Source organism: Anopheles ziemanni, chromosome 3 (genome assembly GCF_943734765.1).
Source record: "Anopheles ziemanni chromosome 3, idAnoZiCoDA_A2_x.2, whole genome shotgun sequence".
In the NCBI taxonomy this organism is placed as follows: Eukaryota; Metazoa; Arthropoda; class Insecta; order Diptera; family Culicidae; genus Anopheles; species Anopheles ziemanni.
This window is the reverse complement of record NC_080706.1, coordinates 21741169-21760739: the sequence shown is the minus strand read 5'-3', so window position 1 is coordinate 21760739 and position 19571 is coordinate 21741169. Positions and strand designations below refer to the sequence as shown.

The 19571-nt window shown below is 46.9% G+C and overlaps 1 protein-coding gene across 1 annotated transcript in view; it reads left to right on the top strand.

Annotated features, from left to right (window-relative positions):
- Positions 1–19571, top strand: part of LOC131284344 (hemicentin-2) — a 62806-nt gene extending 43235 nt beyond the window's left edge. The window contains exons 9-15 of the mRNA XM_058313200.1: positions 470–608; positions 5102–5401; positions 5984–6186; positions 7007–7184; positions 9438–9648; positions 12885–13048; positions 19510–19571. Coding sequence (XP_058169183.1) covers positions 470–608; positions 5102–5401; positions 5984–6186; positions 7007–7184; positions 9438–9648; positions 12885–13048; positions 19510–19571 — 1257 coding nt within the window. The remainder of the gene's footprint in view (positions 1–469; positions 609–5101; positions 5402–5983; positions 6187–7006; positions 7185–9437; positions 9649–12884; positions 13049–19509) is intronic.

The window sequence follows — 19571 nt, the reverse complement described above, 5'->3', positions numbered from 1 at the left end:
GAAACCACGTCGAAAGGACGCACGACCGAGCGCGCGAACAAGCACATTTTCATCCAAACATGGCAGCTAAAGATTTGTAACAAATGTTCATCTATCGCAACGAGATCTATCATTAGCCCGGTTCGTCCGGAGATCGATCGGAGTTTGTCGCTCGGGAGTTGGAGACCGCACTGTCCTCGGAAACCGCGCCCCATATCGGCTTCAGCTGGAAGACGGTGGCGAACGGCGCTAATGATGCGCTCTTGTTTCCGCAGAAACCCGCAATGTCACGGAGCACTGGCCCGAGTGCTTTCGCCTTTTACCAACATACTTATTTTATCATCATCCGCTCGGGTGTCGTACTCACGCCATTGTCGCCGCTCATCGCCGTTCCTCGTCGTCGTCGTCTACGGACGCATCTTGGAATGTTTTTCACCATTTGCTACATGTTTTCCTTTTCTCGTTCTTTCTTTCCATCGCCCCGCAACAGAACATGAGGATGTCCGGTGAAAATGGGGAAACCTTGTACTTGACTCAGCTGGAGCGGGAAAGTGCCGGCTCGTATGCCTGTGCCGCATCCAACACGGAAGGGGAAACACGCAGCTCATCGTTGACGCTCAAGATACAGTGTAAGTAAACCCGACTCTTCGTGTCTATTTCAACTAAGAATATAGCCAGTCGAGTATGTTTCAACAGAATTAAAAAACAGACGCCTTATTTTCCTACTTAAACAACTTTACACAGCAAAATTTTTACATGACAAGATAAATTGAATTTCAAGAAAACAGTTTTCATTAAATTACGATAGTTCATGCCCTTGCTTCCTTCAACATGAAGATTTTCGGTAGAAAATTTAGAGAAAAAAAAATAAACACAAACCATGTAGCAAAATTTCCACGTATTACTATTGTGCCTTTCAAAGCTGCATGTTTTGATTTTTAATAATTTGTCTAATCATTGAAAACAACGGATATCCACTATTTTATACTGCAACCCCCTCGTTTCAGTGAAATTAAAATGCATTTTTATTGCGCTGCGTAAACCACACCGTACATTTATTAATTCTGTTGCCCTTTCTTTCCAAATTGGTTGCTATAACTAACAACATTTTCATCGTACCTTTTTTTGGCCGAACCAGTCCGCTGCCGAGGGTGAACCTGCAATCTCGCATGCTGCATTTACTCATCGTAATTATGGTGGTCGTATTTTCCGCCAACGACCATTACCATAATTGAAAAACCATGAAAATTTAACGCTCTCTCCATCTGTGTTCGTGTTTGGTGTGTGTTTTGTGTCCTTCATTTGGCCCCGGAAGCTTCCCACGTAGATAGATAAATGTCCACCGTGTTGAGAGGGGAAGGTGAAAAAACAAAGAAATTTAAAAAAACACAACCATCCGTCCAATAAATGTTCGATGGTCGATAACCTCGGTCAACGGTCGAGCGTAGGTTGGCCCGGCAAAAAAAAAATACTACTCCCCCGGGGTCGGAGATCCTCCAATCCTGCCCGTGGTTGGAATATGATGCCGCTTTTATAATCGAGGCCTATTTAAATGTAAATTGGCCGAGGGGCACTGGACGGTGTGTGTATGTGTGTGTGAGAGAGAGAGAGTTCGGTGCAAAGGAGGAAACGTGGCTAGAAAATACATAATTGATTCATGATAAAAGATCACCCGGCTTCAGTGTTTCCGTGGTGTTGCGCTAGCCACCATCTGCGACGGCGTCTATAACGTGTTGGGATAGAAACGCCACCGATAAGCGAACGAGCACGAAAATGAACGTCGATGAAGGGCCGGGCTTTAAAGCAGCTCCCATCGGAGTCGGATACAAATGACACCCCGATGGGTTGGGATTTTATAGTGCCACCATCGCTGTAAAAACGGACGCCGCGCCGGTCTGCTATAAGATATTCAGTGGACCTCTTTAGGGTGGCTTTCACGCAAAGTAGCGGACCGAACGGATGACGGTGGGGAGAAAACTTTAAGCTGTGCTCTTGCCCGACCGTGAGTGGATTTTGTCTATTCGATACACTGCTTGGGAGCGGATACAAATCACCGGGGTAACCATCAACAGAGTCATTTATTTACCTGTGATTATTTACCTAAGCAAACAGTGGTTCTCAAATCCGCTTAATAAATAATTCCACCGACATATCAATCGAGCGTGTTGATTTTGATGTAGGAAAATAATCAAACAGTTATGCTTTCAAGGGAAATAAGCGGTAACAAGATTAGTCTCTAGATCTATACACTACGCCAGCATTCCCCAATAATCCTTCGCCCCGTTCGACCGCTTTCGAATCAGTTATTGGGGCAGCTAAAGTACAGTGCACACATCATAGAGATAATTGAATAAAATGGACCCAAGCATAAAGAATAACAAACGATAATCATCGAACGGGGACCACGCAGAGAGCCAAGCGATGTTGCTAGTCATGTGCTATCAGTAACGTATCAGCACCGCATCGACGATATTCCGGAAGGAGGGGGGTGGTGGAGCAGCGGGCCCGGCTGTCCCCTAGCCCCCCGCACATGAATCAGGACCAAAATGGCCACTCGGAAATGGCTGCGCTAGCCTGGAAGAAGGCAAACAAAGGCGCAGCGAATTCCCGGCGGCGATAATCAGGACCAGTTCCGCCAGCGCTCTTTCACCGGTTCCGTGAGAAATGCTCCCTCCCCCACCCCCCTCGTTGTGCCTTCTCCTTACCGTTAGCCTGAGGGGCTTTGTGTGGTACTTAGTTGCTTATTCGTTAGCGAGATTCCTTCCTGAAGGCACCGTTCCACCCGAACGAGGCTCCTGTTGAGCCTGAGCCACGGACGTTTTCGCTCTTTGTCCGTAGGCGTTTTATCCTTTCCGCCGTGCACGGGACGCGGGTCGGATAAAGGAGAGATAATAATATTTCCGTTTCGGAAGGTTTTTCCCATTTTTCCGTCTACGATGGCGAAAGACGTCTCCGTCTTTTATGTACCCCCGGGCTCGCTTTTAGTGTTTGGCTTTTGTACAATTTTGGGAGTTGGTACTTTTTTGTTACTCTCTTTCTCCTCTCTCTCTCTCTCTCTCTCTCTCTCTCTCTCTCTCTCTCTCTCTCTCTCTCTCTCTCTCTTTCTCTCTTCTTTCTTATCAAACGAATTTAGAGATTGTTGCCACCTCCAAGATACAACCACTTTGAGCCCTGTTTCATGACTGGAGTTAAATATTTAGGGGGTTTCCATGTTTTCATTCTACATACGCACTAAATGTACAAACAAGTGGGAAAATGTGCAAAAAGCGTTATCCCATTTGAAGGGCATTAATAGATGCGGCTTGAGCCCGCACCTTGGCTCTTTAAAGCCGAAAGCTTCAATTAGAAAAACCCCTTGCTAGCTCCTGTACTTTTTCTTTCCCCGCACGTCGCCACCACCGTCGTGTCGCTTACCGGAGGTGAGAGCATAAATGGTTAATATTTTGACCCGAAAGTTACCGGGCTTACTTCTGTTTGCCTTAGTGCACGCTCGGCATGCGGGACGATCCCACCGGAGGTTGCCCGGTAATGCAGAGAAGGATGGTGGTTTGGATGGAGATGCAAAACTTGGTCCTACCGGGGCTGGTGACGGTTGGGAAAGAAAGGGATGGAATTAACAATTCTGAATAATGAATGAACGGAGACGGGTGAAAAGATTTCCCACCGCTTCTGTGCCCCGTCCCTGGGTATGTTGGTCCGCAAAGACTTGCCGCAGTCCTGTGTGGGTTTCTTATCGGGCACACTAACCTCCGTGTCCGCCGGGTTCGGTCGCATTCAGCGTAATCGCAACAATACACCGAAAAGCGGATACGAGCGAGAGCGTTTCCGCTAAAGAGGATACTTTGTTTTGTTTTTGTTTCGTAAATTCAAACAATTCGCGCACGCTGTACGAGTTCGGGCAAAGGAGTTCCTGTGTGCTTGTTGGTACTTTCCAGAAATTGGAGCACGCCATGCTTGAAATTTAAAATGTTAAGGGACGAGGTTTTTTATTCGGTTGTTTTGTTCTCTTTCTTTTGTTGAATTTAGTAGAGCATCTCATCTAATGGAAGGCAAAGTATGTGTGTCATCATCATTTAGTTTAACTTACTTTTTTATATCTAAAATATACTCCGATGTAATTGTAGTATACTCAGTGTATCATTTCAACATCGACAAAACGATTGAGATCCCTAAGATCCATTCAAATTATTGCTGTTTTTTAAACATTTTCTAGAACTAATGATGTTAGCAAGCAAGAACTTAGTGACTTAGCTGCAAACAAGCTTTCTGTCAACGCTGCTTGGTCGTTCGAAACGACATCTTGCCTTATTTTGTACAACATTCCGTTCTACACACGCACCGGGCAGCACATGAGAAAAGCTAACGTTTAGAAAGAGAAAAAGAAAAATGCTCGTTTCACAACTCTTCAGCAATCTCATAACCAACCGTGCCAGCATCTCATGCACCCCGTAACTACTCCGAGTATATCCAGGCCACCGAAGGCGGCAAGAAAGGATAGTTTTTCGTAAAAGGACCTGAATACAATGTGTGTACAAGGCTCAGGCGCCTCCTTGCACACGGAGTACACTACGCAACAAGCATACCAACGACCGGCTCAAAAGTCGTCCATTTTTGCAATATGGCCGCCCAGGGAACGACTTAATGCTGATCCTTGGTCGTCGGGTTCCCGGTATTCTGGCGTACGGAAAAGGCATTTCACTTTTCTGCTCCGGAGATTCCTTTCGGCAAAGCCAGGCCCTATTCATTTGGGTGACGCACGGTTTTGAAAGGATGCATATGGTAGTGAAGCGACCAGGCATTCGAGAGTTTGAATGAAGTGTATGCATTTTCCTCTCTATATATCGACGAAAAAGAAAAGAATGACAGAAAAACGGCCACCGATTGTGTCTTATCTGCTCAGCAGACAGTTGTGAAGGCAAGGAAGATACAATTCTAGCGATTCTTTAAAGTTCATGAAACCTAAGGAAGCCATGCACGCAACTGTCATTACTATCGGCAACGTTTTGTGAAAGATTGTAGTAAAATGTATGTAATTGTTCCAATTTTCCATCACAGTGCTTCATTGTGCGACACAAGTAATCAATGTTCTTTTGCGTTTTCGTTTTTTTTTTCTTTATTCCAGTTGCACCCCGCTGCAAACCGGGCACCGAGCAAACGTCGGTGGGATCGCTGAACATGCACTCGCTGCACGTCAAGTGCGAGGTGGAAGCGGATCCACCGGACGGCGTACGCTTCAGCTGGACGTACAACAACACGCGAAATGTGTCACCGGTGCTGAACTCGCGCATCAGCTCCCACGGCCTCGTTAGCACCATGACCCACCTGCCCCAGTCGGACTCGGAGCTGGTGACACTGGCCTGCTGGGCGATCAACAATGTCGGCCGCCAGACGGTGCCCTGTCTGATACATATTTTACCCGCAAGTACGTTTTTCCAGTGTGTTTTTCAATCGCCTCTCGATGCGCAGCACTGAACGGCTACCGACTCCCGGAACCGAGGAACCAATAGGACCGCCGACGGACACTGCAGTTCCGTGTTCCACCTGGAATGGATGGGTTTGGCGCGCAGGCTATCGCTGATATAAAAAAAAAAAGACGAACCGCAGTGGTTCCATAAATGAGAAGTGCCAAATCAAATAACGCCATCGTGTGCGTTGTTTGGGGGAGGGCGCAAAACTCAACAAAAAAGGCGAATATCCCTCCTCATTACTGGTTGGAAGTTGGAGCTCGGACGGCTTGTTCCTAGGTTCCGGAAAGAAGTTCGTCGTTCAAGTGCTGCCAGCGCTCAAGGTTGGCCGTTGCCCGGTTACTACCCGGCCCAAATATGGTCCCCTTTCACGGCGTTTAATTAAAAATGCTGATGTTCACGTTCTTCCATTCGCGCTCCCATCGCTGCCCTATCTGCCCGGCGGCCATCTGTGGACTCATTTCCGCCCGCCGCTGATGATGTCGACGACGACAACGACGACAACGACGACGTTTCCCGCCCCCAATCGGAACACGCAGAGATTCCGGATACGCCTCGGAACTGCGAGCTGCACAACGACACCGTGCCGGAGGTGGTGTGCCAGGCGGGCAGCGACGGTGGCCTAATGCAGTCGTTTCTGCTCGAGGTCGTCGGTGGCTCGGCCCCGCTGGCCTACAATCTGGACTTCACCCGGGGCCCACCGACGGAGATCGATAATGAAATTTCCACCATGAACGATCAGGTAATGGCATTTGTTTGTTCGCATCCATCCCGACCCGGACGTTGGCAACGTGCTGTTTCTCTGTTTGTGCGATTGTACGCGCATATGTGTGTGTTTCTGTGTGCTGGTTCGTTTCCGGTGCCTGGAGGTGATTTCGCAGCGAACCATAGGCACCATCGGCGAAAGAATGTGCACTCTGAACTGCGGGAAATCGAACCGAAAAGTTGGAATGCCGTTGGAAATGAAGTTGCGACTTGTTGTAGGTTATTCATGCACAGATTTAGGGCGCACTCGCCACTCCCTTATGACGTCAACGGAAGCAGTGATAGGAAAAATGGCTAGAAAGATATCAACTGTATCTCGTAATTTCAAAAAATACTTTTTCAACGCTGAGAAACATTCTGAAACATTCCTTCAAAAAATCAACTGGAAACTTCAATCCAGACAGTTTTCATATTCGAAGCGAAATGAAAATTTTTAATTGAAGTATTTTATATCCATGCTCTTATAATTTCTAAGATACCGTAAACATAATTTCGTGGATGATGTTGTCTCGGTCGGTTCGAGAACGCTCCATCCGAGTGCTCCATCGTTCCCTTCGAGGCGTAACTAGAAATCCTTCCCAATGTGAACCGCAGGGCAACCGGTGTATGGTGCATGATTCATGAGTGTGCCGATCCGAACCGAACCGTACCATTACCATGTTACCGGCGTGGAGCCAACGTCCGTATCACTTACACCCCTGCCCGCCACCCAGCGGCGCACGCAACAACAAGCATGTCGGAAAATGCCAGCAATTAAAACTTAATCCTGCACTCTCGTTTATTATTTTCGTCCGCAGGCCACATTAGCGCCATTATTCCGAATCCAGGAGCAGATACCACAGTTTAAATTGCACAGCTTAGAACCGGGACGTGACTATCAGCTGCTGGTGTACGCCGTCAACGCAAAGGGCAAGAGTGATCCACCGTTCGTTATCGATAAGGTGCGCGTCGGTTCGGCGCTCGTACCACCGTACGGTAAGTTCAGCGCTAGCGGTCGGCTCACCGGCTCCGCAACGGACACGATCCGGATGGGTTTTTCCGGAAACTACTTCAATTAGATTCGTGCTCGCTAATGCATCCGGCGTACCGTTTGCCGTAGGCTTCCGTTTCCTCGAGACGACACAAATTCCAGTTACAAAGCTCGCCCAGTTTTGCACGAGACGAGCATCGATAGCACGTTGGAAAACAGTTAACTTTGTCGTTTACATGAGATTTTAATAATAGAAATGGTGTGATTTAGAGATCCTAATAGTAATATGTTCTTTAAGATAAATAGAAAGACATCTGTTTAAAACTTCCAATTAAAATGTTGCATTAATGACACCATCCCTTCAAAATACTTCATAGTCCTTAACAAATTTAATGCCATTACCAAACTTTAAAAACCGGAAGGTATATTAGCAAACAAAAGCATCGTCAAATCCACCCGAGTTGCAAACTCCCGAGCCCTGAAGCTACTAAAAAAGTGAAACGTAATCATGCTGAAACATATGATCTCCGATTTGTGTGTATTCAAATGGCACGAATCACAGGGATCACGGAGCGGTCGTCTCGCCGAGCTAATGCAATGTTTCTGTCACATCCGGGCTACGCTATCAGGAAAAAAAGGCACGCGAAAGAGTGACCGTGCGAGGAGGGGGAAGGATTTAATTTCATTCTTGCCACACATGCCATTGTGCATCCGTGAGGCCGTTTATTCACACATGGGAACTAGCAACGGGAGTTTTCCCGGGACCGGGATGGATCGGCCGTTCCGTGAATGTCCTCTTCTATTTTTTCTTCTTTTGGTTTGCGCTTTTCGACGTTCGCGCGGTAGTTTTCCCAGGCTTTTTTCCACCCTTGTGTGTGACTTTTCCAGCATCATTCTCATCCGTTTCCGGGTTCCGGTTCGTTCGGTGGGTTTTCCCGGCCCGGCGGCTGCTAACCGCTGAACTGAGTGTGAATGATTTTTCTACTCTATTTTCACCAATCCTCCCTTCCAACCCATCTCTCTTCCCCCCTCCTCCGTCATTCGAGCTCGTCGGCATCGGAAACGGAAAGCATCTGATGGAAGAAAAATGTTGATCATGTTTTGCTTTCACTGCTTTAGTTGGGCTTAGGTGGTTTCTCCTATTTTCCTCTATCTGACCCTCACGCCTTCGTTTTCCTTTTTAACTTTTCTTTTTTTTTTTGTTTGAATGATTGCGAAGGTTGAATGGAAACATGTACACATTCATCGCAACGCGAACCGTGTGGAGCCCGGTTTTGAAAGGTTTTCCGGGGAAATTTTCTCCGGCCTTGGCCCGGCATCGGTTGGAGAATGCAAACCCAGGTTTTGCATACGCACCTAACCCCACCCACCGCACACCCACCCCCGTGGGCCGGGCCGTCACCGATAGCATCCGTCGATTGTTCGCGTGCTTGACTGAAGGAATCAATTTCAGGCCAATCCTCTCCGGCGGCGGCTGTTGGGTGGGTGGGTGGATGGAAAAAGGTTTTACGGGCTGAGGGAAAGACGGTTGACGCATAACGAAGAGCGCCGAAACAAGGAAGCACGCCGAAAGTGTGCAAGGGCATTTCTTCGGCCCCAATCGATCGCTCACGGTATAAAATAACCATCAATCTTATGTTTTCATTTGTGAGCGAAACTCATGACAGGCCGACCCGGCCATGCTGCTGGCCCGTGACCGGTGGGAATGGCCCCGTTCGGGGATAGGGGAGGGGATTTAAGGCAAAACCCGTTCTTGCCGCTTTCTTCCATGTGTATGGTTTGTGGTGATAGAACAGGTTGATTCTATGTATGTTGCGATAAGGAGCAGCTTTTATATCCCGAGCACATTCGAGCAGGGTTTATGAAGTGATTGAGTAATGGATAGATTAAGCGAGAAGGCATAATCCTTCCGTAACGCGGCAGATGGATGGGATCCGGAGTTTATTTTTTGTCAAAATGTGAACGAATCATGATACAAATTGTTGTTCGATTGGGATTGAGTTGGTTTTATTTTCGAAAGCGACGAAGCAAAAACGAGAGCAGAGTAATAAAGACGATCGACTAAGTGGAAACTTTTTCTCATAAAGAAAATTGCCCAAAACTCATAACTCCAATGACTGCAGATAGGAACATAATGATTGAACATTATACATACATTATTTTAATAGATCCAAATAACCGTCTATTCATGGATGCAGTAAAACTAAAAGGCAATGTTTGTCGACTTCTTTCCATCTCTTCCCCTTCATTCTGCGCAGTGGACGAAACCATCATCTCGGAGGACCCGACGCCGGCGGAAACGTCCCACCAGGACAAGCAGAAGCAGCAGTCGCAGATGGTCATGTTTGCCGCAGTAGCGGCCGCCGTAGGTGTCATCATAACCTCAATTATCGTCGCCGGCTTCGTGGCGATATGCCGGCTGAAACGACCGAAGCCACCCGAGCCGCAGGAAGTCCGGAAGCGAATGCGGTAAGCGAAGCCCGGTAACCATTTCTGGTTGTTGGTGGTTGGCGAAAAAGAAACCTGTTTTCTATGAAACATTTTTGTTAGTTGCACATCCGACACGGCCAAGTGTCCCGTAGCGTCGGCGCGGCAAGGTTGTCATATGTGTTTCCAACAAACGTTACCACGAGCGTGGGGCAATTCGGCGTGGAGTGGCCATACCCGGGTTGCGCTTGCCTGGAGAGCTTGTCCGGATGTGCATTGAGCCCGGTTTTTCGGCCGGATGATGGCAAAATGGCACTCAGCTCACGATGAAGGAGGACCCTCCCGCTGGGATGCACTGAATCGCTCCGTATGGCTTTGACAAGTGCGGCCCGTGATGGCATGCTGATGCCCAGCGGACGGTTCGACCTCGAGCGCAGCAGCACATAGTAAACCTCAAAGCCATAATCAAGTTAATCATTCTATTCTAGTCGTGCCGTTTGGGCACTGCATACTGATGGCCATTGCCGGATTTTGGGGACTGTACGGATGCTCGATGTGTACGAGTGTGTTGAAGCGTCCTGCGGTATGACATTTAATCCGTTCGTCGATGGTTTCGTTTTATGTGACATTTCGAGTAGGTTTAATTTAACAAGCTTAATTTGGGATGCTATCTAGACAATGGACCAATTAAAAACGAATTCTTCTGTTCGAAAGCAAAATTTTCTCCAACAAAATGGCTGCTTGTCACCGAATAGGAAACGTTGACATTTTTTACCATGGAAAGGTCTGAGAAATTTGCGTACATAAAACACACTAAACAGTTCCTAGAATTTTCAATAGGAACTTTTCGAATGAAAATAGAATATGAAAAGGTAAGAACGATACATCTGAATTATCAGAACTGAGTTTTGATGAAGAAAATGTATTCAAACGTCACCATTCTCCTGTTTTTGTTGGGGTTAAAATGAAAAGATTGATTCATCAACGTATATTTGAGTCATCGGCTCAAAGAATTCATGTAAAAGAGGAATTTTCGCAGAATGGTTTGAGTATAATGGACATATCTGGATAAGCCAAAGTACTGTACTGCACATTTAAAAACATAGAGATAATGAAAAATCTATTATCCTTTTTTAGCATTTTACAAAGAACACTTTTTCAGTTGGAAAACGACTGAAAATCTACTTTATTTAAGAGTAAAACATTAAATTCTTATTGTCGCATGATATCGCATGAAATTAGCCAAATAAAAAACAATTTAATGCAAAAAATAGAAGTAAATTTTAGTTGAATCTAAATTTCAATACTATTTTTGGTTTGATCTTGATTGAAATTTTATGACTTTTAAATGAAAAAATGTTTGGTATATATAATATGTTTGTATTAGGAGCTTCAAATTATAGCCGCGTGGGCCCTCTAAAATGCTTAAACCGCCTCTGACTAAAAGTGTTTTTATTGAAACTTTCCAAAACGCATGTCGAGGACATTAAGAGCTGTTTAAATAACGAGGAGCGAAAGCAGTAAGCTAAGGGAACAACCATTACTACGCTACAAAACAAATAATTGATTTTCGGTAATTTTCATAACTACACCATAAGGTCCAGAATGCCCGTTCACCATATTTTACATCGGAACCAAACGCAATTTATCGTGCCGGCAAATTGTTACGGCCGGTTGAATGATTTTAAATTTTCCCCACCATTTTGTTGGTCAATCATTTATGCCACCGTCGAACGGACCGAATCGGTACATTCGATTGTGTGCGGCGATAACAAGCTCCAAAACAATCATTTCCATCGTATCGTTGCAAAACCGGATGGTGAAACGGAGGCTCTGCTCCGGTCGGACGCAAATTCCAATCGTTTTCCTTCGCCTTCGTCCCTCGTCCCGTGCAAAAGGTGACCTGACGTCCCTGGTGATGGTGTTGGTCCTTTTTGCCCTTTTGCTTTCCGGCTCCGGTTTCTGGACCGCTTTTTTTATTCGTTCGTTTCATTTGAATGATTCGAAATCGGAAACAGATCCACCCGGTCAGTGGCACGAACTCGTGGCGGGTGGCAGAAATAATGATATGCGTCATTTTTCCGTCTTCACTAATCCCGAGGGTTAATGATGCTACGGCGCGAACGATCGGGTCGGCGGCGGACGGGGGCCGACGGTCGAAACGAGCAGTTTTCTCCGGTCCCTGGCAGCTCGTTCGTTGGGTTTGCGCGTTTCGGCGAATAAATCCCCTCGCTGCCTGGTCAGCTTCCTTCCCTACCGGCGCCGAAGAAGACGTCGAGCGGACGCATTTCCCGGGCGCCATTAGGCTGTCTGACGAAGGGCCGGCCGAAAACCGAATGCCTGCAGAGTTTTCACGCCGGGCGCAAAACGAAGGCCCTCGTTCGAAGGGGCCGGAGAAGAAAAGTGCTTTCGGCAAAACGGAATCCCTCCCGATGGCCCACGGTGCCTTCCTCGCTCGTCCGGCCCGTGCTTCGATTTCCTCGGGGATGGCGTGGGCATCGTCTTGCTCGATGGTTTTTGCCTCTCTGCAGAGCTTTTGCTGCAGTGAGCGGCACCGTTCCGGGGACAAATGACTTAGATTGTTTAAATTGATAACGTAATTTCTGTGACTTTATGGTTCAATGGTTCAATTGGAGCAAGTCAACGGGAAAGCTCCAGAGACTCGCCCTTTGAGCCGCTTCGATGCCTGGGAATGGGAAACACCGACCAGCTCCCGAAGAAAGTCTCCGTCTCGCTCGTTCTCTTGCGCTGGTTGCGGAAGAAAATGAATTGCTGACGCTGAGCCGTATCGATTCGATCCGGTGACGCTTCAACCCCACCCTCCTCCCACCGGTTTGGGGAATAATTATTGCACCGTTTCGGAGCGATCCTTTGGGCGTGTGACTTTTGATGGATCTGTTAATAACAGCCAACCTTCTCATGCAGCCACGCAAAAGGACCCTCCGTTCGACTCCGACACGGATGCGGGAATAATTACAAGCGATTCTGCAATTAGTCGCAGTGGGCATAAAAGTGATAAGCAAACGCCAGCCTGCGCCCCAGGGAAAATGCGAGCGCTTCATCGTAACCGGCTCGGCATGGCAGAAGAATGACACTCCAGTAGGTGTTGTCTATAAGGATGCCTCGACATGAAAGCGTAAATGGAACCGTTCGCTACGAAACAAACGAGAGCCAGTATCGGGCATCGGTGTTGACGATTGCTGGCAACTTTCTCGCCTGCCGTTTTTCTCGTACCATTTGCCCCACCGCCTCTTCTAACACTCCTCTTCTCCTTCCAGACCTGCCAGAACCGATGTGCCATCGATGTACGCCGAGGACGATGTATTCGATGATGAGTATCAGCGCCAGCTGGATGTACGCTGCAGCCGTGCCTCGTCCACCATTAGGAGTAGTCGTTACGTATCGGAAGGATTTGTACAGTATTCACAACCTAGTCTTAACGGTAAGTAGTGAGCGCCGGGTGGTGTCCCCTCGGGAGAAGATTTATTTCGCTGACGATGCTCCCAGATCGTGCTTGATGCAAAACGATTCGGAGTGTTCTTCCAGCGGGAAAGTGTATCGATGTTCGCAGGATGCCATTGAAACGACTTGCAAAAAACATTGAGCACGGTTTTTTTTCTACACGGATTTTGTTTGTTTTTTTCACTATGGATTTTCATTTGTTTATACGTTTCATATTGTCTCGATGCAGTGGGAAAATGTTCTCTTAAGCGGTTGAAAAAAAACAAAAACATCCCCTTAACCTATCGTTTTTCTGTTTCTTCTTCACTGACAGTGCATTTTATAAACTAAATAATAATAACTCATTTGTTTTGGAACGATCAGGAAATTGGTTTGAGATACTCCTGTAAGCGAAAAAAAGACTTTGATGCTCTGATAATGATACTTCTTGGCTCGTTTTGTTGGAGAAATAATAAAATACTCCTGTTTCATAGCAAATATTTTCGTGCCAAAGGAGAAACCTCTTTTTACTAACATTTAATTTTGGTGTCACATCCCGGTCAGTTTTTATTTAAGCAATAAAAACCAACCGAACCGAGCTGTTTTCATTGTCCTCTACAGACTTGCGTCACGACGCGTGCAATAATATCGTCTTCGAATAGGGCATTAGTCACAAAATAACGCCCAACCCAGTCAAATAAGCATTGACAGTGTAACGTTGAATTGGGCCATTCAATGTTTGCTACATAAATAATGTATCGAACGGGGGGTTAACCCCACCCGGCTTACGCAGCGACCCGTTCGATCCGACAAATCATAAGCGAACCGATCCATTATTTAAAAGGAACTCAATCCCACGTTGATTACCGAAAGCCGGTCGCCTTCGCCGCTGTTACCGGAGGGGTGGCCATTAAGGGGTCGCAGCGTGTGCTGTAGCAAATGGGTTTTCCACCCATAGCGGGAGGCGCCCGGATTGAGCGGCCGGACGTGTGGCGTTCGTTATGCAGATGCTCGAAAGTACCCAATTTTCCTGGAAACATAATCCCGCTGCCTACATCATCTTGGAGCACCGGTGTATTCTTCCCGGCCCCCCGGCCGACCTCGGATCCCCCGTTCCACGGTTCGTCGGGCTTTTCGTTGGATTCTTAATCGCTCCCAGAAAGCAGCGATTTTATTTTTCGGGGTTTTCTTTTTTTTTCTCCTCGGCTCAGCATTTTTCCTATCTTCTTAACAACACGATACGATACGTTCCTTCCAGCTTGGGGCATGATGGTGGGCACGGACGGTTTTTCCAACACTCGTTTGGGTGCCGTTTGGTTAGCATTGTCAGAACATTTCCCGATCCGTAGACATTTCTGCCCTCGAAAGCCCCGATGATGAATGTGAGTTTTCACTTGTAGGGAAATTTCTGCCTCCTCCCCCACCGGCTTTCGACTGCCTGAAGGGATTCCCGCACTCATTCTATTCCCACCCGATGGGTGAAGGCGTGTATGTGTGTATGTGTGTGTGTGCGGTTGATGCTCGATCCTATTAATGTGCCGCTTTTCCTTCGATTCAATCAATGACGATTGTATCATATATCAACAAGATGAATGAGGCGATAAACAACCCGTGATGGTATCATCTCAACTGCCCTTGGCTTCCACCAACACTCCCACTCGGTTGCCTCTCGCTTCCCACACCCCGAATACAGCCCCGACATTTTCCTCCGGACCGCATTAGCATCAAATCAAATTCGAATGCTCCTACTCGTAGGTTTGGTGATCCTACAAATGTGAGAATCTTTCGCCCGAAAGATCCGGGTATCCCAGGGAGGGGGGAGGGGGGTCGAGCGCGGGGTAAAACTTCTTGAAATGATGGCTCGTTACCTTCCGACGGCCGTCAGATGGGAACCTTTTTCCGCCCGGAAGCAACCCGTCAGGCATCAACTCTTTAATTTTCTTCGACTCCGGACGCCGCCTGTCGGTGTTCATTTTCCATTTGGAACCCAAATTTTTCCCCCTCGATCCCGGCTCTTGGTGCCCACCCGCCCAATGCCGTGGTCGGTTGTGCTAATGTTGGGTTTGGTGTGAGTTTCCCAGTGGCAGATTCCCACGTCCTCTGCCTCCCGTTCAGCGATCCACTTCGTCTTCCTTTTGTTTCGTTCCGACAGCCCTTTTTCCACGAGAAGGAAAGATAACGGACCGTTCTCAACGGTTTTGCGGATGGGATAAAAATGTTTCCTTCCATGCCAACCGACGTTACTGGCCGGTCGCAAGACATAGGAAACCCTAGTCGGAGCAAATGGAATTCAGATTTGCCATCTCATTTTACTTAATTTCACCTGCATTACTCGTGCCCCTCCGCCATCCGAGGGCAGCATCCATCCGTTCGGTCTTTCAACGCGTTCGCGTCGACTCACTTTTCCTTCTCGACCGCCCGGGAGGTGAACAATGCGAGGAACAAAACAAGAAAAAAAACACCTCAACTCCCACACGTGCACCCACAAACAAAACCGAACACCTCTCCGTCCATCATGCGCGCCCGGCGACGCTTGGACCACAAAAGTACGCAAATTCGATTACGTGATGATGATAATCCAAATCAATAAATAAATGAGATTCTCGTGCCCAGCGCGCGTCGGCGTTCGCCGGGTCCGGATGGACGGACGGACGGACGGTTCGAGCCAACAACCTGTCAGGTGTTCTTTTTCCCTCCCATGCCAATCCCCGGCGTGGCCAAACTATGCCCGGCCGGTGCCATTAGTGTGGTCGGTCGACACCTGCCGCCGCCTCGTCGACCTTCACCGTTCACCTGAAACCGCCCAGCGCCAGAGACGAGCTTTTTTCCGCCCCTTCTCACCGGTGGGTGGCGGTGGCAAAATTATGCGACGGCAGCCCAGAGAGCGATAGACACGATCGATATTGGGAATGTTGGTGTTGGCACTAGATGGCGAGGGGCGTGGGCCGGACCGGGTCGTGCCGGGTGTGATTTGCAATCACGGGAATACTTTATGTCAGCTTTCGCCGGCACAGTGACGCGTGAGTGGGAATAAATGTTTCGGCGCGTTTAACCGAACGTCGGGAAAAGAATTTTAATAATATTCAACGTTTGCTGGTATCGACAGAACAGTTGGATTATGTGACGAAAATAAATAAACATTTGGCTAGATGCAATGGACATTCCATGCATAGATGTGACGGTTTGAAGAACCTTCAATTTCTATCAACTCGTTACGAAGCATTAATACGCACGCAAGTATCTGAAGCACTATGTAATAGATGGCTTTCAGACAACTTCCATCTTACGTACTTCATTCGTTTAATGCAAATAATCTCAATTAAGATTTCTTTAATAGTTGGAAAGAGATTCGTTTCTGTCATCTGTCTAAATTCTTATGGCTTGATATTCCATGGAATGTGACCTTTCCTCGACTGTCTGCAAGGTATTTCATATTGAAAAAGCATTAGGCTAAGCATGTGATTTTGAAATGATGTTTTAGCTGAGTAGCTTGTTTTGATGCGCACATCTTAATATTCCGCATAAAATATTATCTACCACTTAAGCTGATTAGTAGACCTAAAATGCACATAGTATACCGTTTTTTACCGAATTCAAGTCATACAGAAGCAAATCGATTTCGACCGATATTTCTTAGAAGTGTTTCAAATAAAGTTTTGGCAGAAAGTTTGAAAGCATAACTTAAGCATAAAGAGTAAAACACATACCCAAGTCTTTCCTACATCCCATTTTAACCGAGTGTCACTGGAGCGTCAAGCTTGTATTTAATATAGGTTGACGCAATAAAACCAGCCTAAGAGTTGGGGGAGTTTCATTCTTTGAAATCCTGTGGATGCGAGGCTTCACGTTGCAAATATCAAATGACATGGAAATTAAATTAAAACTTAAATAATATATAAAATTATTCGGTTTTCAATCAATTTCCAATATAAACCTCAAGGATCATTTTAATTGATAAAACTGACTGTTTGTTCTACCAATGGAGACGCATGGTCATTTATGATGTTTGATTACTACCGGCTGGATGGAGGCGCCCAGTGCTTTATCGCTGTTCTGTGTACGGAATAGTTTGGATTTATGATCATTGCACAACGCTCCTATACTTTGAAGTGCAGCTGTAGTAAAATATTTGACATGATTAATTTTCAAAGCCCACCTCCAGCCGACCGTTATTATCCCCCACTCGGCGCTCCCGGACACAAAACTGACGGGCCGGGCTCAACGCTTCCGACCGGAGGCAACATTAATCAAAAGGACATCAGAAAGTACGTTCCATCCGCATCAAATGATTGCTCCGTCATGCCGGCAACTGGACCGGCTTACCCGTTCGTCGACCGGCACCCGAATTCCACCGATGTTCCCTGCGGGCGAGCTAGACGACACATAATCTTGTCTGGTTCGTAAACACTCGGAGAAATCACATCAAATAATCTTATGCACGTAGATTGCTGGCAAAGCACAAACACCCGCCGGTTTGTTTATCTGTGCGCACTCCGCAAAGCTTCGCCGGCTTCGGTCCCATGTGGGAAACCCTGTTCGTTGAACGCCCACCGTACCACTCGCCACGATTGGGCACGGTGTTGTTTGTGGTGATGGTGGACGTCGTGATCGGCACGACGGTGTATGGAAATAGAAAAATTGATGAGCTTCCAAAATCTTTCACGCCCGGCCCGAAAGACGCTCGGTGTTGCGGTAAAGTCGCGCATTCGCAATCAGGACCGACCGGCTCTTGATGCTGTGTCAATGTGTTCGGTGCTACGTCCAGTGTTCCGGCCAGACGGCGAGCAGAAACCCAATCAAACAACGGAATCCTAAACAAATTCCCACACTTTGCCGCTCCGGCGTGGCGTGGGATCGTATCGATGCGGGACAGACGGTCACGATACGGAGCACAGTCGTGGCCTGGGCCGAAGTTGGAAGTGGAATTCCCTTGGCAATGCTTTGGGTTGCCGCTAGAGTGGATAAAAGTACGCAGCATGTATTTTTTAGTTGTTTCATAAAATACAAAAATTAGAATAAAACCGTTTTATAAAACATTCTACTCCTTAGTTTTCCTCTTCGTTATACAAACTTCTCGTGCTACATTTCTTTCGATCTATAACTCAATATTATGTTCAATTTTCATTTCAACACCTACACATGGTAAACAAATTCTAGCCAGCTATAACATACACTACCGAATCCAAACATTTCATTTTTTCCCCCCTCCCAACCCAACCGGACAAAACAAACGAGCCGGAGAAATCTGATGCCCTTGGGTTGCTGTTTTAATATGGCCGAAAATGAACCAGTGCGCCACACCGGTAGCCGTAGACCCTTCGCCGAACAACAACAACGTTTGTGCAAAAGAGGAGAACAAAAAAACAGACGATAGAATAACCACAAACAGCACCAGAAAGCCGTAATCAGGTTCGAACCGGCGTCCGGCTGTCGATGAAGGAAGGAATGAAAATGCCCACCAATTGAGGAAGGGACATAGCGAGAGAGAGAGTGGAAGGGGGAGCAAGAAAGGGAGTGAAAGAGAGGGGCAGTCCCTGGGGCTGCATATGCAAATATGTAATGTGTTTGTTAGATGATTTGAAGCCAAGCCGGAACCGATGGGGCCCGGTTTTCGTTCGTTTTGAGTGCGAAGAACGTCGGCTGGAAGTGCCAGAATCCATTTGCTAGCACACATACACACACAAACATACACTTTCCTTTCACGCTTAGCATCCCTCCGACCTTGTAGCCACCCTCCCCCCAGGAAAGCTCGACACAGCTGCAGTGCTCTACCGCGGTTGTCCATCAGGAACGGAAACGGAGTGCTTTTCCTCGAGCAAATGGCTAGAACTTGCTCCATCATCATCTTGATGCCGGTACTGGAGAGCTTTGTTGTAGCCGCTCCCTCGTCATTCGGTTGGGGTTTTGTACTACAGTAGACTCGTTTATGCTCGTCACTCGACAACAATCGGAACCTTCACACCAACCGAAGCATCTTTAAGTGTTGAAGAATTTTTCGTTTTTGGTTTCATCCAAGAGAATGACGGTAATTTGTGTTTGTCCAAACAATGGAGTGAAACAGGCAGAGATTGCATTGGTGGGCAATCTGTTTAATAAACGGCTTTCTCAGGTTGATTAATTATTAAATGTGCTTGAAAAAGAATTAATAAATGCGTTTTAAGTTTCATTGAATTGAAAAGGGAAAACGGTAAATTAATAAAAGTTACGCTCACCTAAATCAATCCTTAGAAAGCAAGTCGTTTCATGGTACAAATCCCACGGAATGTGAAACTATCGGTTGTTTCCATTATCCCCGATTGTCTCTCACTTGAGCGACCTAAATATAATTTCCTCTTTCTTTCCATCTTTCACTTTCACCCTTCCGTTGGCTTGTGTGCTCCGTTCGTTTATTGTTTCCCTTTCGGTTTGTTTTGTGATTTCTTTCGTTGCATCGTTGCGTTATAATTTCAGTTTATATTGCAGATCCCGACCTGATACTGCCCCGCGGCGGAGACATCGAGTTCACCACCCTATCAGCGGCTTAA